General features: G+C 42.7%; 1 protein-coding gene across 1 annotated transcript; it reads right to left on the bottom strand.

The window, feature by feature from the left end:
- Window positions 1–1,634: 1,634 nt before the first annotated feature.
- On the bottom strand, window positions 1,635–20,156 carry LOC115081027 (zinc finger protein 10-like). The gene is made up of 7 exons (XM_029585544.1): window positions 19,879–20,156; window positions 16,838–16,964; window positions 13,607–13,720; window positions 13,353–13,466; window positions 8,357–8,485; window positions 7,207–7,314; window positions 1,635–5,285 (listed from the first exon to the last, which is right to left on the bottom strand). Exons 1-7 carry the CDS (start codon window positions 19,900–19,902, stop codon window positions 4,735–4,737), a joined length of 1,167 nt encoding a protein of 388 aa, XP_029441404.1. The 5' UTR covers window positions 19,903–20,156; the 3' UTR covers window positions 1,635–4,734.
- Between the last annotated feature and the right edge of the window lie 2,420 nt (window positions 20,157–22,576).

Below are 22,576 nucleotides of genomic sequence, written 5' to 3'. Positions count from 1 at the left end.
AGGGCTACTATCCAGGAGGGAAGGATTAGGTTGATCATCATAGTTGGTGATTCGATTATTAGGAATGTAGATAGCTGGGTGGCTGCTGGGTGCAAGGATCGCCTGGTAACATGCCTGCCTGGTGTGAAGGTGGTGGACCTCATGCATCACCTAGATAAGACTTTAGACAGTGCTGTGGAGAAGCCAGCAGTCATGGTACATGGGAGCACTAATAATATAGGAAAATGTGGGAGGAAAGTTCTGGAAGCCAAATTTGGGATCTTAGGTAGAAAGCTGAAATCCAGAACCTCCAGGGTAGCATTCTCTGAAATGCTCCCTGTTCCACGCGCAGGTCACCAGAGGCAGACAGAGCTCCGGAGTCTCAATGCGTGGATGAGACGATGGTGCAAGGAAGAGGGATTCAGTTTTGTTAGGAACTGGGGAACCTTTTGGGGAAGGGGGAGTCTCTTCCGAAGGGATGGGCTCCACCTTAACCAGGGTGGAACCAGGCTGCTGGCGCTAACCTTTAAAAAGGAGATAGAGCAGCTTTTAAACTAGAACAAAGGGGAAAGCCAACAGTTGCTCAGCGGCAGTGTGGAGGGATACTAATGAAGCATTAGAGTTAGGGCATCCCAACAGAGAGGTTCCCATAATAAAGAAAGTAGGCCAAGAGCCTATAAGTAAAGAATTGCCTGAGCTAAAAGATTCTAAATTATCCCTGTCAACTGAAAAGAAGGTTGTTAATACAAACAAAAAACACACTTTGAAATGTTTGTATGCCAAAGCCAGAAGTCTAAGAAGTAAGATGGGAGAGTTAGAGAGTGTATAGCAGTGAATGAAGATAGACTTAACTGGCATCTTAGAAACATGGTGGAAGGAGGTTAACCAATGGATAGTGCCATACCAGGGTACAAATTACATTGCAAGGATAAGGAGCAGCAACTTGGTTGTAGGGTGACACTTTACATCTGGGATGGCATAGAGTCCAACAGGATCCTGCAAGAGACTAAATGCATAACAGAATCTTTATGGGTAGAAATCCCATGTGTGTTGGGTAAGAGTATAGTGATAGGAGTATACTACCATCCATCTGGACAAAATGATTAGGCGGACAATGAAATGCTAAGAGAAATTAGGGAAGCTAACCAAATTGGTAGTGCAGTAATAATGGGAGATTGCAATTACCCCAAAACTGATAGGGTAAATGTAACATTAGGATATGCTAGAGAGATAAAGGTCCTGGATGGAATAAATGACAGCTTTATGGAGCAACTGGTTCAACAACTGACAAGAGAGGGAGCTATTTTAGATCTAATTCTTAGTGGAGCACAGGATTTGGTGAGAGAAGTACCTGTGGTGGGGCCCACTTGACTTGAATGGGCAAATGTGAAATGGTTATTTACTTTTTTGTATAATATAAAGACTTGGGGGCACTCCATGAAGTTAGCAAGCAGTACATTTAAAATAAATCAGAGAACATTCCTTTTCACTCAACGCACAATTAAGCTCTGGAATTCATTGTGGATGTGGTTAAGGAAGCTAGAGTAGTTGGGTTTAAAAAAGGTTTGGATAAGGTCCTGGAGGAGAAGTCCATTAACTGCTATTAATCAATAGGGAATAGCCACTGCTTGTTGCCAGCATTAATCGCTTGGGATCTATTTAATGTTTAGGTACTTGCCAGGTACTTGTGACTTGGACTAGCCATTGTTGGAGACAGGATACTGGGCTTGATGGACCCTTAGTCTGACCCAGTATGGCTTATCTTATTTTCTTATGTCCTATGAACCCAAAAGAACAAGAAGACAGCTTTCATTGCCCTTTAGTATCTCAAAAGTACCTGCTATATTCCAACAACATATGGAGAAGACTTTATTGATTTATTCAAAGTCATTGGGTATTTAGATAACCTGATTGTTTTCAAACAAAACCTGGAAGAACAAGAAAACAAACTGATGAAGGTACTCAACAAATATGAGACTGACCTACTTAAAATTTCCTTTGGTTGCAAGTCCGACTAAAATATTTATCTCATTCAAAACATTTAAATAGTTTCCCCTGTGGATCCTTTCATGTTATTTCAAGAAACACATCTGTGTGAATTTTTATCAGAATATTTTAATTGTTATCTCATGGTAGTGACTCCAAATTGGTTTGTTTTGAGCATACCGTGACAGGAAAGACCCTCACTAATAAGACACGGTTTACTGAGTATGATCTTAATCTCTCTAATTTACTGTGAACATTTACTATTAATTTGTTCTTGGGAATAGTGTCTCCTAAAGACTTTTTCTTGTTCATACAATGATAGGAATGAACCTCATTCATAAACCAGATTATGTTGGATATAATCTCAATCTCTCACATTTACTGCTAATGCTCTTGTTAATACTTGCATTGTGCCAAAGAGACCTTCCTTCTGCAGTTTACAGGGTGTATTATGTACAGGCAACATATCAAGATGAGCTTGGTGGTTTTATTAATAAAGCCAGTGGCACCCAATACAATTGGGGCTAATTCAGTGTCTTTCTGCCACATTTATTTTTATCTCTGACTGCATCTCTTAGTATTTGATGATTTTCTCTTTCTCCATATGTAGTACAGAATAGTTGCTGGGTACTGACATTTTATTTATTTATTTAGCAAGGTCATTCTTGCTTTTTCTCTTTTATTATTACCTGGCTTTCTGGACTTCATCTTTTTTCCTGCTGACATAGGATTGTCCCATGTGATTGCTCCTCCGTATTTAATGTCAAGTAATTCGGTTACATTTAGTTTCTAACCTCACTTGTAAGACAAGCTAAATGTGGCTCCTCTTATGTGCTGTCCGATTTCATAGTGAATGTTTTATCATGCTTAGAACATTCAAATGATTTCTCTCAAGTCATTTCAGGTCAGATATCCTATGGAAACTTTATAACACTGAGAATATTTTAAAAGAATTTCTCTCCCTCCCAGGGTTGTCTCTCCGAATGGGTCTGTTTCGTGCACACCATAATAGGAATGACCCTCACTCATAAACCAGGATATATTTGGTTTGATCTCAATATTTCTAAATTACTGCTAGCACTCTTCTTAATATTTGCACTGTGCCAAAGAAAACTTCCTTCTGGAGCTCATAGGATGGAATATATACAGACAATATATCAAGGTGCACTTGGAAGTTCTTTCTAAACAAGCTACTGGCACCCAATAAAACTGGGACTACATCCCAATTTACACAGATCCAGTTTATTGAAATTGTATTTCCTCTGAGTGTATTCTTCCATGACTGAACAACTCAGCACTGTGGATCCTTTCATGTTGTCTCAGGTTGCACATCTGACTGAAACATTTATCACATTCAGAGCATTTAAATGGTTTTTCACCCGTGTGGATCCTTTCATGTTGTCTGAGGTTACCTTTCTGATTGAAACATTTATCACATTCAGAAACATTTAAATGGTTTATCCCCGTGTGGATCCTTTCATGTTGTCTCAGATAGGATTTATGAATGAAGCTTTTATCACACTCTGTACATTTAAATGGTTGTCTTCCCATGTGTATTCTTCATGTTGTCTTAGATAAGATTTGTGAATGAAGCATTTATCACATTCTGTACATTTAAATGGCTTCTCTCCCCAGGTGGATTCGTTCATGTTGTCTTAGATAGGATTTATGGATGAAGCTTTTATCACATTCTGAACATTTAATGGTTTTTTCCTCCATATGCATTCTCTCGTGTGTCTCAAATAGGATTTATGAATGAAGCTTTATCACATGCTGAACATTTAAAAGGCTTTTCCCCCATGTGGATTCTTCATGTTGTCTTAGATAGCATTTATGAATGAAGCTTTTATCGCATTGCAAACATTTAAATGGTTTCTCTCCTTTGTGGATTCGTTCATGTTGTCTGAGATAGGATTTATGAATGAAACTTTTGCCACATTCTGCACATTTAAATGGTTTCTCTTCTCTGTGGATTCTCTCATGTTGCCTGAGATAGGATTTATGAATGAAGCTTTTAATCGCATTCTGTACATTTAAATGGTTTCTTCTCACCTTTGTGAAATTTCTGATGAATTTTAACTGTGATCTATATACCAAACATTTTTTCACATTCAGTACATTTAAAAGGCCGATCTCCTCTGTGAAGTTTTTTATGCGCTATGAGGTTTGACTTCCAGTAAATTTTTTTCACATTCAGTACACTGAAACTGTCTTCCTGCTGAGTGAATTCTTACCAACGTCTTTCAGCTCTGCTCTGTGGATCCTCTCATGTTGTCTCATGTTGCACATCTGACTGAAGCATTTATCACATGCTGAACATTTAAATGGTTTTTCACCTGTGTGGATCCTTTCATGTTGTCTGAGGTTCCCTTTCTGATTGAAACATTTATCGCATTCAGAACATTTAAATGGTTTATCCCCTGTGTGGATCCTTTCATGTTGTCTGAGATAGGATTTATGAATGAAGCTTTTATCGCATTCTGTACATTTAAATGGTTTCTCTCCGGTATGTATCCTTTCATGCTGTCGTAGATAGATTTATGATAAAAGCTTTTATCAGCATTCCGAACATTTAAATGGCTTCTCTCCTTTGTGAAATTTCTGATGTATTTTAAGTTGAGACTTGTATACAAAACTTTTTTCACATTCAGTACACTTAAAAGGTCTGTCTCCTCTGTGCAGTTTTTTGTGCGCTATGAGGTTTGACTGCCAAGTAAACCTTTTCCCACATTCATTACACTGAAACTGTCTTCCCGCAGAGTTGAATTCTTACATGACTTCCATGTCAGCTTTGCATGTAAAGCTTTTTTCACACTGAATACATTTTAATGGTTTCTTTTGCACGTTGAGTTTTTTTTGTGCTATAAGGTTTGCTTTCTTAGGGCTTGTTTCATTATCTTCAGTACATATTAATTTATTCTCACTTATATGATATTGTGGTGGTATACATCTGTAACTTGAATTCTCGGTGAACTTATTCCCATAGTCTATCATTTCTTGGTGCTCAATAAAATGTGAGTTTGTGGTGAAATCTTCCCAGGTACCAGCATTTTCAAATGGTCTCTCTCCTTCACTGAGTCTCTGAGATTGTATAAGATTTGGGCAGTGGTTGGAATTTCTCTCTTGTTCAGTACATTGTTTGGTTTTTTCTCCTCTTTGGACGCTTTCTTCCACCCCAGGTGGTGTTAATCTACTAATACCTCTTTCACTGTCAGCCAAAGGATCTGGACTGTCTCTGGAGGGGTCTCTGTGTAGCCATCCTAATCTCTGCTCCTCATCACATATTCTCTGCCTCTCACTATCGTTCCTGAATCCATCATCTGTTGGATAAAATAGAGAGTACGATCATTAATTTTATAGCCACAGAAAAGAGCATATATAAGGAAATATCCCCATATGATTATTTAAAGACATTTGCTTAGCAAAGGCTCCATATGGCACATGACAGGAAGAGGTGCTGCTTGTAGACAGGTACAGGTGGGCAGTAGCTCATGAACAGAGGGGAAAATTTCATTTTGAGTTGTTTTGGATTTTATTTGGGGGGTTAATTTAATATTTATTTTGATTCAGTTCATTTGTCAAACAAAAACAGACAGTAAATTAAAAAAAACAACACCAAAACAAAACAAAAAAAATCCTAAAATAAACAAAATGAAACAAACCCCCCCCCTCCCTCAATCAATCTCCTGCAACCTCCAGTCTCCTCCCCATAAAGGTTTTCAAGACAGTAAGGGGCAGGAGCAAGTCCTGGTCCCTCCTGCCCCACTGTCTCTGGTTTCAAAATGGTGCTGGCCTCACAGAAGGCTGGCACCAAGTTGTTTTATGACCATAAAGCAATATGGCTGCAAATATTAGCACCATAAAACAATACCGTACAACTGACTTATAATTTATCAAAATTATGGCCACGTTTAATTCTGTACATGTTAATGTGCAGTACCAATTGACTCCTTTAATGAAACCTTCCTTAAGCCCCCTAGGGCCACAGTCTTATACATAAAAATGACAGAAGTTGCGTGGCATCTTATAGAAAACCAAGTTATTAAAGCATGAGCTTTCGAGGATATCTGATGAAGTGGACTCTGTCCTGGAAAGCTCATGTTTCAATAAATTGGTTAAGTCTATAAGGTGCCACTCGACTTCTGAAGACTTTTTACCACATGGAAGGCAGTCTCTATATATAAAGATGAGAGTTGGTGATACAAAAACAACTACTACCAATCAAAGAAACAACCCTAGCACACTGCAAACAATTTACTGCTAGAGTTTGCACACACATCTCTCTACAAAACTTATGATTCTGCAAGTTAAACAAACCCCAGAGCAAAGTCCAGCTTCCACCCACCTCTTCTGTAAGCAATTCTCTCAAACCCGAAGTCCTCTCTAAAGTTACAGCCCTAAATCCCTCGCGCCGCTGCCGTTTGTAGCTGCGGTAGCCTGCACATATTCTCAGCAGGCAGACCGACACAAAAAGGGTTAAAGTAATCTAACTATGTCCTCCCCACAGCATGCAGAACAGTTCTTCAGTCCATACCAGCCAAATGTGTTTTCAGTTGGGGCCCCAATCAAACTTTAAGAAAGGCTTCTTCTCCCTGTTTCAGTGGAAGGTTAACCCTATGCAATGCTAACCATTCACCTTGTGCATTTCTGCCCTACTTACCCATTAAATGCCTTCCTTTACCAGGATTTCAATTTAGTTTATTTGCTTTCACTCATTTCAAAACCGAAAGTAAACACTGATTATAACAGAGAGAAAATCTGCTAGATGAGTGCTCGGTGGACAATAGAGCGGAATATTATCCACATATAATTAAAAACGAATGCCAAATGATCTGTTCGATAAAGGTTGAACAAGATAAGAGACAAAATGCAGCCTTAGGGGTCTCCATACTTCGTCGCTTTAGGAGCTGAGAAGCCATCCTTCCAACCCGCTTTCTGGATTCAAGCCTGATAGCCTTCCCACTAAAATCTTACAACCAGCAGTATTGAAAGCAACTGAGAGATCTAGCAAAATCAGTGACGTCAACTTTTCTGCATCTAAATCTCATCTAGCGCTGTCCACAGGAACCACCAAAGCTGTAAATCCCGGTCTAAGTCTGGTCCCTGAATCTCAGGCCTGCCGGCTTACAGCAACTGAATTCCAGTGGCTTAGAAATAAAATTGTAAAGTCATTCTCTACGTGTACAGTAAGAAATGCTCCACAGCAAGCAGCACGTATTTCATTATAAAGTTTCTGCTCACCCCTGCTGGTATCAGTATCCTCCTCTCCTCCGTCTATCTGGTCACTGCCATGAGGCACTTCTACTTTCAGGATCTCCAGGGTGGGGTCAGGGCTGTAACTTTGACAGCCTGTTGGAAGAACGGGAAAATACCACCATCTTTTAAACAGTCTTGGATACTGAGCTAAGAAAAACAACATTTAGCTAAAAGTGAGATGCTGATTTTCAAAGCTATTCACGTGCATAAAACACGGGTTTATGCGCATAAATGGCTTGCTACAGAACAGCCCAGGATCCGTGCGCATGAAAGTATGCACGTACCCTGATTTTGTGTGGACATTTATGTGCACAAAAAAAAAAGGTGTTCCAGGGGTGGAGTCTGGATTTACACACATATATTATACTTGTGAATTCACACGCACTGCAACGGGCAGGTGTGTGGTGATTTGTGCGCGCCCTTCTGCAGAATTTTCAAAGCGTACTCATGCGCAAAAGTCCACTTTAAACATTGGTGTAACATAGACATCTCCTTTCCAACTTATTTCTTCTTTTTCTTTTTCTCCTCTTTTCTTTCTTTTGTTTTTCACTCACAGGCAATGCCCTGAAGGGAAATGCACGTCTACCATCTGCTGGAGATGGAGAATACTGGCGGGCTGATGTAGGGGCAGGACTATTTAGCCGTGCTGTCAGCTTTTGCTGCATCTCCATCTGCTGGCAGATATGCAATACCCACCCGCTGGGAATGACCTACCTCACCGCTAAGGAACATCCCTATTGCCTTCCCTTCCCCAAGGAGGGCTCTGTGCTTCTGAGAGGAAGGGAAGGCATCCTGCAACAGTAGGAAGGAAGCTGGAAGAGGCTGATTGGGGACGAAAGACAGAATACAGTGAAAGAAGAATAAATGAAGAGGCAGAGAGATATGGGAAGGAAAGTAGAACCAGGAGAGAAAGAGGAAAAACTGCAGAAGGGACAAGAGCAAAAGGCTGAAGAAAGGAGGTGCCTCTGGGAAGAGAGAGAGAGAGGATGTGCAAAGGCATTGAGAAGAAAGGAGCAAAACCAAAATGAGACCTGAAAATGAAAAGAGAAAAGCAGAAATAATGGGAAGAGAACAAACCAAATAATCCACCCAAAGCTCTAACTGAATGCCTCCTTCTCGCTGGGCCTGGCCTCACCTGCTTCACACCATTCCTCATATGTGCTTGTGATGGGCAGGTTTCCTCCAGCCTCACAGCCCTGGGACTCATTCCATAATTCCTCTTGCTTAAAGCGGATTAAAATGTCTGGTATGACATCAGAGGAACCTGTTATGAGAAAAGGATGGTGACAATGAGGTCCATCGGGAATAAGCCAGCGAGCCGGAAAGTTATCCGGGCAAAGTCAGCGTGCATTTTAACCCTGAAGAAAACTTACCATGGAGGAGGTCGTGTTCAGACTACCTACTTCAGGGAAGACTTTGCATCAAGTCTCAAAGAGAGAGTACATACCAACTTGATCTTACTTTTCTTTGGAAACTTGCTGTAGGAATAAAGAACCTGTGGAACGCTGCACCTTAACTTTGTGCAAGGTGGGCTTTGTAAGGAAAATAGTGTGCAGAGACTCATACAAATACCATCAGGGCCGGTGCTGCCATGAAGCAAACTCGGCAGTTGTCTAGAGTGTCAAACTTCTGTGGGCAGCAAAACCCTGCCAGCATGGTGCTGTGCCAGGGAGCGACTTCTGGCAGTAGGAGGAAGTGCCACCAATAGGCATCAGCCCTGCATACCATCTATGTGCACTATTTCCTGCCTGAGGGAATACCTCCCCTAAACATTTCTAAAAGTATCTGCTGTCATTTACTAGCTTATGTTACCACATATGTTACACATGTTAGGGAACTATGCCTTTACTTATAGGCAGGCTGGAAGAGGGTCATTTTCAACCAGCCCACTTACTCATGTCAGGATCCTGTACTAAGCTCGTGTCCTTAGAAAACCAACTAAAGAGATCTCGTCCAGTTCTAAAGCCACCCCAAAAAATAAGCTAGAGTTTCATTTGCTTTCCTACAATTGCTTGGAAAAATTTAGACACCCCTGCTAAACTGTACACGTCAATGAATCCCTACATGATTGGAAGCTGACACAACGTCTACATGGTATAAACACAAGCTCTCTCTGCAGTTTTTAGTAATTTTGCATTATTTACTTGCTGAATTTAACTGATTGAAATTAATAAAACAAGGCATATGGAATGCACAGGGATGGTAACTTTGATACCGGCACGCTGGCACACATGTACACAAGTATGCAGGCGCATGCCAAAGGTCACGGCCAATTTTTAACATTCGCACATAAATTGCGCAAATGGTATCAAATAGACTGAACGTGCGTATAAATGCCGCCTTTACCGCGTAAAAGGCTCTCTCATTTGTGTGCGTACCAGGAGATAATGCATGTACTAAGGCAGCTTTTAAAATTTGCTTGGCGCATCGGCCAACTTACTCGCATATCTCCAGTTTTGGCACACCTTGGGCTTTTAAAATTCACCTCAAAGTTTGCAGTTGATTCATTATTACTTTTTATAAAAAGTAGCAATGCATTGACTTGTTAGGCCTTCAATTAGTCAGGTAAAGACAACTTTTTGGTTGAACAAATATGCTGACCCTTCTAAAATCTCAGCTTGTGATTACTGTTCTAGCTATTTAAAAAAACAAAACAAAACAATTAGCTCCTCTAAGCTATCTGAAAATTTGAAAAAGAAAATAATTTTGTAAAGCAGGGGAAAGTTATAAAAAAAAAAACCTCCAAATGCTTCCAGCTAGCAATTTCAACTGTCAGAATCATTGTTAAAAAATGAAAGTTACTACAATGTTTTGTGTGGTTTTGGTTGAACAATTCAATTTTCGTATCATCAATCCAAAGTACTTTGATCCAAAAATATTCAGGCTTATCAAGGTTTTATTTTGTATACTTTAGACAATGACTTGTGATGAGGTCATAGAAAAGATTTCCTTTTGACAATGCTCCCATGCACGTGTAACCAATGCTGTTAGGTAGACCAGTGGATAACTATTACAGAGTCAGATAAACTATTCAGCAGATCATTTGCAATAATCTGTAGGTTCTGTTTTGCACATCTGACCAGTTTTGGGGTAGGTCTATTAGAGATTTTTCTTGGTCTTCCATGTCTTGCCTAGACCTTAACAGTTGCATGTAACTTCTATTTCTTAATAATGTTTCTGACAGTTAAAATTATTAGACGGAAGTGTTTACAGATTTGTTTAATAGCCTTCCTCACTTTCAAATGCTTAGACATTGGTAATTCCAAAAACGAGCCCAATAAGAAGGAAAACCTTCTTAGTGGGCTTCCTGTCCTCCGGCAATCTATTCCCCTTGGACTCCCCCAGGACCTTCATCAACTGATCCGGGTCCTCTCCAAATAACAGCTTCCCCTTAAAGGGAAGATTATAGAGCTGGACCTTGGACGATAAATTGGCCGACCAATTATGTAACCACAGCAGCCTATGAGCCGCTACCAAGGAGACCATGCAGCGGGCCGACGTACACACCAAATCATACAAAGCATCTGCCATGTAGGCTATGCCTGCCTCCAGACGCATGGCCTGCAATGCGTCGCCATCCGCTGTGGACGTTGACGTTAGGCCCTTCTGAACCCAACAGCCCCTTTGCATTAAACTGGCACAGACGGCTGCCCGAAGACTCAACGCTGAGACTCAAACATCTGTTTGAGTTGCACCTCCAGCTTACGATCCTGGACATCCTTCAGGGCCACTGCCCGGGCCACCGAGATCGTCATCTTCTTGGTTGCAGCCAAGACGGCTGCATCCACCTTCGGGATCCTCAGCAATTCAGGGAGTCCTCCATTAAGGGGTAAAGCTTGGCCATCGCTTTGCCCACCTTCAGGCCAGCATCCGGGGAGTCCCACTCCCGGTTCACCAGCTTTCAGATTTTCTTGGGCAATGGAAAAGCACTAGTGGGTCCCCTCGGCCCATCCAGGACTGAGTTAACACCCTCATTATCCGACTCTCCCTGAGTGACCTTCACTCCTAATTCCTCCAGCACCTGCAGGATGAAGGAGTGCAGTTCATCCCTTTTAAACAGATGCACTACCTGCAGATCATCTCCCTCCGGGACTGGGAACTCCTTGGGATCAGGGTCATCTTTTGCCCCGTCTGAGTCAGGGGTCGGCAGCGCATCCAGGTCAGCTCCTGCATCAAGGGGGTCCAATTGGGACTGATCCGAGTCCTCAATGTCCCTGGAACCAGCCTCTGCAGCCACATAGCGCAAACCCAGGCACAGAAGAATATCACCAGTTCCCCGAGAAGCCACTTTAGACTTTAGCCACGGGGGCCCGCAAGCAATTCCCTGCCCGCCTTCTTCCTCCACTTCTCCTAGTCAGGTAGGTCGTATGCCTTATGGAGAAGGAGAATTAAAATCCGGGGAAAAATCCCGATTCATCTTCCCCAATCGCAGGGGACTGTCAGTCGTCTCACCCTCCCCTTCTGAGGCATCCTGCCTGACCGGGAAAAGAGCAGGGGGAGAATCACCCGACCGCCCTGCGGTCTCCTGCACTGCTTCCCCCAGCGGCAACGGGAACAGACCCCGCTGATGTCCTGCTGTGATTTCCTGCGCAGCTCGAGGGGCCTTCCTGCCCCGAAAAGTACGCCAGGCAGAGGGAGCGGGAGTTCAGACCCGCTGCCACCACGCCCCACGCACAGCAAGCAGCCATTTTTGGTTTTAGCGCCATGACTCCCGATTATGCCCCGCAGCGCTCCCCCATGAGGCCTCCTGTGTGGGGGAGCGCTGCGTGTGAGACATCCTGGGAACGGATACAATCCACACCAAGGAGTTCCCAGGAATGCTGACAGAGTCCAGTCGACCCCACCAGAGCACTGGACTGTACAAGGAATGAGGATCTGCGGTTCCCTCCTGGCATTAGAGTTGCAATCGACTGTGAACCCACAGAGCCCCGGATTAACAGCCAGGTGACCGCCGCTCAGTCTGGCACATCCCGGACCTGGCCGACAGCTCCCGCTGACTAGGCCCTCTCCGCTGAAGTTCCTGCTAAACGCTGCTCTTCTGCTTCTTGTTCACTACTGTGTTTTTTTTGGGGGGGGGGTTTTAAACAAAGAACTTAAAGAAACTTTATTAAGTGGGTACTTCCCTGTTCAGAGGAAGAAGGGCAAGAGGGTGCCTCAGAGGGTTGAGGGAGCCAGGACCCCTGGCTATCGGACCATCCGGTATGCCATGGGCAAACCCAGCGGCCCGCCTCCACCTGAGGGATGGCCCAAGAAGATGCCTAACACCTCAGGGAGTGTCCGTGATCTGGATCCTAAAACTACTGTAAAACAAAAAATCTCTCTTTTTCCTTTTTTTTAACTGAGGACCTGCAGGTGACACTCTCAGTTAAGCAGCAGTGCCTCAAAGTTTTGTTCTCTGACTCCATCTGCTGGAAGGGATGAATAACCCACTGGTCTGGACTGCTCTGGGTATTTTCAGGAATGTAGCAATTTTCAAAAGTCCACTCACAAGTGTAAAGTGCACTTACACGTGTGAAACCCAATTTTAAGCATGTAAATGATTTTTAAAATCAGGCCCAAAGCACACTTTGTGCATATAAATCTGCTTTTGAAGATTATCCACAGAGCAGACTGGGGAAAAGTATACATGGAACATGATTTCATGCCTAATTTTCCCTGGACTAGTGGCAGACATTCCAGAGGTGGGGGTGAAGTCGGGCCAGGGAAAACATTTACGCGTATACTTGTGATTTTCACAAGGATGGGTAAGTTTCACCTGCTTGAGAGCAGCTATTACTTGCAGCGAGTATATCCCCATGCGTACCAGCAGTAAATGTGAATTTTCAAGGCGGACTTATGTGCTTTAAGACTGTGGGCTACTGAAAATTCCCCTCCCCTTATTTAGCGGAGTCACCTCATGGTTTTGTAGGCGAGCATAAGGAGTTTAAACTTTTTGCTCAGCACCCGCAAATGGCTTGTCCATGATCTTATTATTTCTTGATTGGATTTCCACAATGCTCTCCATTTCACACTTTCTCGTATTTCTACTCTGTCTTCTCTTGCTGCAAAAATCGTATTTTTAATTTACATTTTTATTCGCCTTCTATGATCTAACACGAAGTAAAGATATCTAGGAAGGCATTTATACTTGCCTGTTACAAGAGGGTGAGTCTGTTCAGTCGTCTCTGATTCAGGATGACCCTCGAAGGATAGATCTTCCTCTTGTTTAATGCTCATTGAGAACACAGACGTTACAATCGGAAGGCCTGGGATGAGAAAACAAACGTGGCTAGGAGGATTCACCCAGGACCTGCTAATATTATATTAGGAAATGGATTTGAAGTCTCCAAATGTTTGATGTTAATGCTCCATCTCCTGTGATCTGAAACGCAGAACGTGTACTTACTCACGGTGGGGTCAGTTGTGTTTTCTTTTCTCTCCAGCTCCCACTGCTGAGTGAAATATTTCTCATCTTCCTTTTTAATCTTGAATATTACATCAGGATTAACAATTGAATAACCTGCCAGTAAGAAATAGCAGAATTACATTTTACAATGTTCTTGGGGATCTCATCTGTTTCCTGTTCTGATGGAGGTGAATGTGTGTGTGTCTGTCCTTTGGTGTATATTTGCTTGACAAAGTTTGGTGAGAAAAGGCAGTTGTGGCCTGCTCCTTGATTAAGAGTAAATAAACCTTGCAAGATTGCTGGTGCAGTCATTTCTATTCATGACCTCCTAGGTGGATGCAGTGCCGATGTCAATCTTTGTAAGCACATGCTCTCCCAGTCTCTGTTTCTTACTGGCGGCATTCAAGAAGGAAACCTCTAGTTCTGTGATATATTTTAAATAAAACCTTACCTAGCTGGAAGTGAGAGAGAGAGAGAAAGTGGAGATTTGACACACACTAGACACCATCCCCACCAAAACCTTACTCTCCATCCCTAATGTAATATCCAAACCCATAGCCGAAATTATCAACCAATCCATTACCCTCGGCTCAGTGCCAAAACCCCTCAAACTAGCCATAGTTAAACCCATACTCAAGAAACCAAACCTTGACCCCACTGAACTAGCTATCGCCCCATCTCTAATCTACCCTTCATTGCAAAAATCCTCAAAAAAACAGTGAACATGCAACTAACGGACCACCTAGAGAAACATCACATTCTTTTCCCATCCCAATATGGATTCCGCAAACACCACAGTACTGAGACCCTCCTGATCTCCCTCACAGGATTACCTCCTCAGAGGCCTTGACAAAGGACATTCATACATCCTGGCCCTACTAGATATTTCCTCCGCTTTCGATACCATCAGACACGACATCCTTCTTGATAGGCATCAGCGGATTCCCACTTCAATGGTTCAAATCCTACCTCACTGAAAGGGAATACAAAGTTAAAATAGGTAACAGCGAATCCAAGGCTGTTGACTTAACATGAGGTGTAACACAAGGCTCCTCTCTGTCATCCACCCTATTCAACATATACCTACTACCCCTATGCCACCTCCTCGCCCAACTCGATCTTCCACACTTCATATACGCAGATGATATTCAAATCCTCATACCTGTGACTGATACCATACACAACGCCCTTAACTCATGGGAAGCCGCACTGAGATCTATCAACAGCCTCCTGACCAACCTCAACCTTGCCCTCAATGCTTCAAAAACAGAACTCATGATAATATCCCCACAACAAATCACTAAAAACCTCCCCTCCACCCACACCCCCCACCTAAACACCTTCTCGCAACATGTGCGTCTCCTTGGAGTCGTACTCGACAACCAAATCAACCTAAAAAAAATGTATAAACTCCACAATAAAAGAAAGCTTTTTCAAACTACACACCCTTAAAACACTCAAACCACTCCTACACCTAATCGACTTCCGTCCAGTACTCCAGTCCACTATTTTATCAAAACTAGACTACTGCAACTTCATCCTCCTAGGCCTCCCAAAAAACTCAACCTACCCACTCCAGCTACTCCAAAACACCGCCGCCCAAATTCTTACCAACACCCGCAAAAATGAACACATTACCCCAATCTTAATGGATCTTCACTGGCTACCAGTATCATCCCAGATCCAATACAAAACCCTTACCATCATCCACAAATCTATTCACAATCATGACATGCAATGGTTCAATGATTCCCTAAAATTTCACACCACCACAAGACCCACCAGAACTCAATACATGGCAACACTTCACACACCATCACCTAAACTCACCCACCTCACCACCACTAGAGAACGGGTCTTATCCATCGCCAGCTCAGCCCTATGGAACACTATGCCAACCGACCTTTGACTAGAACTGTGCCCAATAAAATTCAAACAGAAACTAAAGACACGGTTATTAGGACAGACCTATACTTGATTCATCACTCCAACACCACCCCCCCCCAAATATTATTATTCCACTCCTGAATTTCCCCTTCCTTTCTCTCCCCCCCCCCATGCTGTTACCTCTTCAACACAACACTCCTTCAATACATCTCCCTTTCTATACACCTCATCCCCGCCCTGCTCCACATATGTTACCTGAATTCATGGGTCACCTCGCTATATGTTCAATGTTCCAGGAAAATCGCTACCTAATTGTAAATATATGTTTACCCACTACCTCAAAATAATAATCGCTACACAATTGTTCCATATTTATGCTTTGCTCACTGCACTAAAATTAATCAATATGCAATCGGATCGTTGTAAAACTCTACCATTCCACACTCCTATTCAATGCTACCTAAAGTTTCATATTGTAAATTAAGTTCTACCCTGTTCCTGTGTAATTCCTTGCCATTCCATAGCCCTACTCTATGTTACCAAACGTTACTGATTGTAAATTAGTTATACTCTGGTTCTGATCTCCGTTCCATGTAAAGCTTTTTTGGTTCGCTACTTTGAGGTTCACAACGAACGTCGGTCTATAAAAACATTTAAACAAATAAATAAATGTGACATCTGGTTACCACCTGGAGGGGTTACATGCTATATAGTAGAGTTATCTAAAGGTAAATATTCAAACATAGCTGGCTATGTAAGTTAGCTGGGTAAGATTTATCGGGCTAATTTTGCTGGGACATTCAGTGGTGCAGCCATGCTGCTGAATATACTCAGGTAAGTTTAAAGTTAGCTGGATAAGTAGCTCCTCCCAGTTACAATCACAGAATGCCTCTTTTTTATAAGAGGCTGACTATACCAAAGCTTTCTATTTAGATGAATAACTTGACACTACCCATCTAAATGGTTTCTGAATATCTACTTCCTAGTCCTTATGCAGAAGTTGTGGTTCTCAAGTGAGAAACACAGAGATAAATCTGCCCTCCTATTCCTCGGTGTCAGCTTTTGTTTAGGGAAAAGAGAGACAGACTCCGGCTGGTCTCCTTTAACCTATGAAAGACTTATCTTACAGCACAGAGCAGCATCTCGTGCCGGGCCTGCAGCAGAGGTGTCTCTCACTGGGCCCTGGGGAGTCACAGCAGCTCCTGTTGGACCTGGGCTGATATCAGGAGCCTGGCTCTAAATTTTAGGTTCCCACGGGATTTGGCACCTGGGATTTTTCCAGCCTGGTAAAATGATAGCACTCCTCCTGCGATGGGTGTTACATGAGAGTAAAGCCAGACTTACCCCGGGACATGAGGACGCCGTGAATCTCCTTGATGACCTTCTTGTACAGCTCCTTCTGCCATTCTCCCAGAATGTCCCACTCCACTTCCCAGAAATAAGCAGCGACGTCCCTGAATGTGACCGATGCCTGGAACAGCAAACAGGACCCCCTCAGCCCCTCTCCCTGCAGCTTCATTATAATGTGCGTGCAATAAACTTTGATATATGACCTCTGTCAGTGAAAGCTCCGGTAGATTATATCTACTGTTCTGAATAGATTGGCTGGTCCCCACAGGAAATCTCTAGGTGTTGGCTGATTCATGCAAGCAGAGAGAGAAGGAGGCATTGGCCTGTTCAGGCCAGATGGAAGAAGCAGGAGCAGAAGTAACTAGACAGGTGATAGGGACAGAGGCTGATGGGTTGGTGCCTGAAGGTAGGGGAAAATGTTTGGGTCAGTCCTGGGAGGTAGAGAAAAAAATGTGTCAGAGAGTGTGTGTGTGTGAGAGAGTATAAGAGAGGCAGAGAGTGTGTGTGTGTGTGTGAGCGTATGGTATGTAAGGGACTATCTGCATGTGTCTGAGATTTTGTGCAAGTGTGTGAGAGAGAGTGTGCCCACACCTGTCAGAGTGTGTGCCAAGGTTACCAGACATGTCTGATTCTCGAGGACCATCCCTACATTTGCATACTTGTTCCTGACTGGTCTACTGCCAGTATTAACTACATCTTAATAAAAACCACAGAGGTTGACAATGGCTGCATACAGCAGAGGCAAAAGCACAGTGATGCAGGTGGGAGGAAAATCAGTACTATGGAAGGAGGTATAAGCGCAAAGAATTGCAGAACAGTGAAGTGTAGCTGAAGAGTCATAGTAGATCAACAAATGTTTGTGCTTGATAAGACAGATACAACCAAGGCTTAGATCCTCTGATCTTAAAACAGTAACGCAGGCAATGACGATGCCCAATCTAGATCATTGTAATGCTGTCTATGCAGGCTTTTCAAAAAAAAGATGACATTTAAATTAGAAAATGTTCTAAACACAGTAGCATGTGTGATTACTGGCCAGCAAAGGGGAGTCTCTATACTGGTTCCATTTGGCAACATTCTCTATCTTGGTCTACCAAAAACCGTATACATTGCAGTCTGCCTGCTGACAGGTGAGTCTCAGCTACCTGAAGGCACGCGTAGGAGCACATCTTACCATTCTCAAAGGCTGCTCTTCTGGTTAGGGAGGCATGGGCAGGAGCAAGACAGAAGACCTTCTTGTGTGCTAAACCTGCAGTTTGGAAGGCACTGTCCAAAGAGATGGCGTTGCTTTCGGAATCTGCTGCCTTCGGTAGGGTGCTAAAGATCTGGCTGTTTTTACACGCTTCTGGCAAAAGCATTGGATGATTAATAATTAGGTTTTAAATGCTGTAAGGCATGGGGCCCAAAACGTGGTCCTCCGGGGCCACAAGCCAGTTGGGATTTTGGGATTTCCACAATGAATATGCATGAGATCTATTTGCATGCACTACCGCTATTATGTTCAAATACATCTCATGCATATTCATCGTGGAAATCCTGAAAACCCGTTTGAGTTGTGGCTCTCGAGAACCGAGTTTGGGGGCCTCTGCTGTATGGGTGGGAATTGATTAAGATTTTAAGGAATAAAGTCATGATCTGTTTTTTAGATGATCTTCTATATGGGGTAGTTTTTATATTGCTATTATTGATCAGATTTGAAGGTTTATTTATTATTACCTGTGCTATATGTGGTTTGTTTTATTGATTATTGCTTTATTTATGTTTGCTACTGCTTTGTTTTATTGATTATTGCTTTATTTATGTTTGCTACTGCTTTGCTATGTGTTGCTTGATTGTTTTATGCTATGTTTTACTTTGGTTTTATTGCTACTGTAATTTTTATCTGTTTTTAGATGCTTAGCTCTTTATACAGTAAGGTGTGTAATAAGAATAACGTTATTATTACTATTAACCAGCAGATGAGAATTAAATTGTTACCACTGGCTTTTCTAGTGTTGAGAAGGCGTGGCCCAGGTTATTTACAGAACAGGCTATCTTGGTGCTCCACTGGTCGTAGTTTGAGGTCCAGCCCTTCTCCCAAAAGACATGCATTCCCTGGACAAGGGTTGCTTTTGTCACCCAACTTCCCTTTTTGAGCTCTCGGGCTTGCAGACTCACAGACTGAATCAAAGGGGGTGATGCTCCCCAGCTTGCTGCCCGGGAGAGTTGCATTCGTTTCCAATGGCCCTGCCTGTAGAGCTCCACAAAGAATTACATTATCTCGGATTCACAAGAAGCCTATTTGATTAGAGGGCTATAGTTCTCAGGAGGTTCGACTAGAGGCTTGCTGGATGGGTAGCTGAGGGGATATGCAGTACTATCTGATAAGGCTTTTCTAATATTTTAAAACTGCTTTAATTCATATTCTGCAAGATACTGATTTATTGTTTATATGCTGAAATGGCTTCATATTAGTTTGGATTGGGATTTTATCCTTTTTTTAATGATTTTAATTTTATTGGTTATTATAGAATTTATATGGTTCTAAACTGGTTATTATAGAATTTGAGTAGGACACTAGAAATTGTATTTTATCAATGGATCATATGTGTTTTATTTCTATATGGTTTAAGGAATCTATATACAACTGAATTAGAGTTGTGTTTATTTATTTATGCCTGTTGGTTATCCGGCTTGAGTGAAACTTTGGTTTTGGAATAGCAGAATATAAACAAAATAATGACTTTGCTTCTCAGATAATAAACTGGTACCACTCCATTTTGGATGCCGTGAATTTCAAAAATAGGGAAACAATGCAATTACGGTAGCTGATGCTTGCGCACAGCCTGGATGCAGAGGGGCAAGGGCCTGCCCCGTCACTTCCCACCCCTCCCCTCAGGGGGAGGCTGCTCCCCTCCCCCCATGCCCTGTTCACTCAATAGGGAGGGCAAGTGTCCCAGATTTGCACACCAAAAAATCTGGTAACCTTAGTGTTGTCATAGGTGTGTTTGTGTGTGAGAGAAAGAATGTGTCTACCAAAGGTTAGAAATTCTTACCTGATCAGAAACCAGGGCAGACATTTCCCTTCTGTTTTCCCTTTGAATTCTACAGCTGCAGGGATCGATTCAGGCTGGAGATTTCCCTGTTCCTGATCAGATGCTGAGAAAGATAAATAAGAGAGGAGGAGGCTGGGCTGATTCCTGAGGGTCTCAGATAAAGCCCCTCCTCTCCCCCTCTGCAGATCTGGGGCTGGGGCTTGCAAGGATTTCCAGTCCTGGGGAAGCAGAAAGTTTTTGCTTTTATTCTGAGTCTTTTCTGCTCTTTGCAGCCCTGCAGACACTAGAGGAAGAGAAAAGAGCAGTCAGAGCATGCGCAAAGCTGAGGCCATGCTGAGGGGAGCCCGCCTCCTTAAGGTGGATCTGCGGAGTTGCCAGATAGCAGCAGTGCTTCAGGGACTGGAGAAACATGGTTTGGTCTTATCTTATGTTATCTTTACACATTTATACCCCGCCTTTTTAGCCCAAAAGGGTTACCCAATTCAGCTTACAAAGTTGATAAACAATTCATAAATACAATTCATAAACAAATTCAAATACATGCAATACAATTCATATAGCTTCAACTAAAAAAACAAAATACAATGCATTAAAAATACAAATAAAACAAAGCAATAAAATTAGATCCTATCATCCAGCTACACCTCCCTCCCTACCCTCATTAGGGAATTGAAGCAACTGAGTCAATAAGGTTTTATTGTATTTATTTATTTAAAAATGTTTATATACCGCCTTTACAATTCAAAAGAATTAATCAAAACGGTTTACAACCAAACATACATAATGAACAAACTTTAAAATAAAACAAATTAAAACTAACATTAAAATAATAGCACAATAAACATTCATGTCCTACGACTTTAAACAGTAAAATTGGATTGAATGTATAATATTATTTCTTATGGGTATTGTCTGTTTGAAAGTAGATAGTGACATTGTGAGAGATAAGTGAATGTTAATTTTATGGGTTAGAGAATAAACTCTAGGCTTTCTGAAATAAGTAGGTTTTTAGTGATTTTTTAAACTGTTGTGTAGAAGGAGTAAGGCAGAGGAAATCTGGGAGTGAATTCCATAAAACAGGGCCTGCTACTGAAAAAGCCCTTTTTCTAGTTAATTCATGTTTTGCCAGTTTGACAGTAGGCACGTCTAATAGGTTCAACGTTAAATAATACGCAACAACTTAACATTTAAACAAATCCACCAAAGTCACTGATTCCCTGCAGAGGCTAATGGTCTGGCTTTCAGGCTTATCCAATGTGAAAATCTGGCCATGCTGACCTGTCACAAGATAGCCGCTTAACTGTTTATTTGGCTAAAAAGTTATCCAGCTAATTCTGGTAGGGCGGGGCACACATTATTTTCACATATGTCCGGCTAACATAGACAGACTGCCAAAGAGCAGTCCTGGCTAAATTATCTGGCTATAGCTGGGTATTTCAATAGCGCAGCTGCGCCTCTGAATATACCAGCAAAGCTATACCAGGACCAGATCAGGTAATTAAAGTTAGAGCTAAGGCTGACCTGGGAAAGAATGCTTTGATCATTTCCTTTGACTTAAGTCTAACATTTGACTCCAGTAATGACCATATCATACTTTAGTGTTTATATGATCTCAAGTTATGAGGGAACGGTTCTGCAGTGGTTTGCCTCATATTTAAACAACCATTATTATATGCAAGGGAGCTTGAAATCAGGCTGACTATGCCAATGTTATTTCATGTTCCTCAGAGCTTAGTTCTTGGACCAGTTCTTTTTAATATATAGGCCTTGCTCCACTGGCCACGCTCATTTCAAGAGTATGATGGCAACTTTCAAACTGCTGCGCGGGTGCACACATACGCGTGTACGCCGGCTTGCACCCAGAGATGCAGCCATTTTATAACATGCGCGTGTATCGGCTGTTACGTGTGTACATGTGCGTGCAGTTTTATATGGAAGCACGCGCGTGTGTGCGTGCAAATGCCGGCTCTGCCGCATAAGTGGAGAGATTTTATTACATTACCAGTTCCCCCACTCCGTTCCCAGTTCACACCGGTAAAAGATAGGACTTCCTATACCCCCCCGAGTTAATATGCCTCCCTTTTACCCTTAGCCCTTAAAACCCCGCTGACTAGCCTCGGTTTTTTTTGTTTCGTTTCTTACAGGCCAACCATAGCAGAAGTAAAGTTATGCAGTAGGGGGGGTGTCCCCGGCGCGCACTTATGCACGTAAATACGCACGCGTTTCGTGTCACGTTCCTGGACTGCCCACGCCCTGTCCTTTTTTGGCCTTTCCGATTTCTGCGCGTACCAGAAGATGTGCGTGTGGGCTCGGGCGGCTTCTTAAAATCCGCGCAGTACGTGCTGGCCCAAGGTACTTGCGTACCTCCAGGCTGTTATGGTTTCGAGGTGTTTGAGTGGATTCTCGAGTACCGTGGCAGATGACCACGCCCAGGGGGAGGAGCCCCGCGGGGAGCCACAGCGCCGGGCTAGACTCAGGAGGCACAAACACAGAGTTTTGTCTTTTATTGTAGCACCAGAGGCGGCAGTAGTGAGGTGATCCAGAGGAAGTAGTCCAGGGACCCTCGGCAGAGGGGACCCGTCTCACCAAGATGGTATAGGGAGGTCCCGGTGTAGGTTTCCCAGCACGGCGAAGCTGTGGATGAGACAGACTGAGAAACAGATTACTCACTAGATGGTGGCTGTAAGGTTTGCGATTC

Source organism: Rhinatrema bivittatum, chromosome 19 (assembly GCF_901001135.1).
Source record: "Rhinatrema bivittatum chromosome 19, aRhiBiv1.1, whole genome shotgun sequence".
Classification (NCBI taxonomy): domain Eukaryota; kingdom Metazoa; phylum Chordata; class Amphibia; order Gymnophiona; family Rhinatrematidae; genus Rhinatrema; species Rhinatrema bivittatum.
This window is presented reverse-complemented; position numbering and strand designations above follow the sequence as displayed.

Excerpts from the sequence above, each read along its gene's own strand:
- LOC115081027 (XM_029585544.1), bottom strand. The coding sequence starts at position 19,902 with ATGTCTGCCCTGGTTTCTGATCAG. Across the intron at positions 16,965-19,878 it reads CTGCCCTGGTTTCTGATCAG|GCATCGGTCACATTCAGGGA; the intron begins GTAAGAATTTCT and ends TTGCTGTTCCAG. Across the intron at positions 8,486-13,352 it reads GACTCACCCTCTTGTAACAG|GTTCCTCTGATGTCATACCA; the intron begins GCAAGTATAAAT and ends TTCTCATAACAG.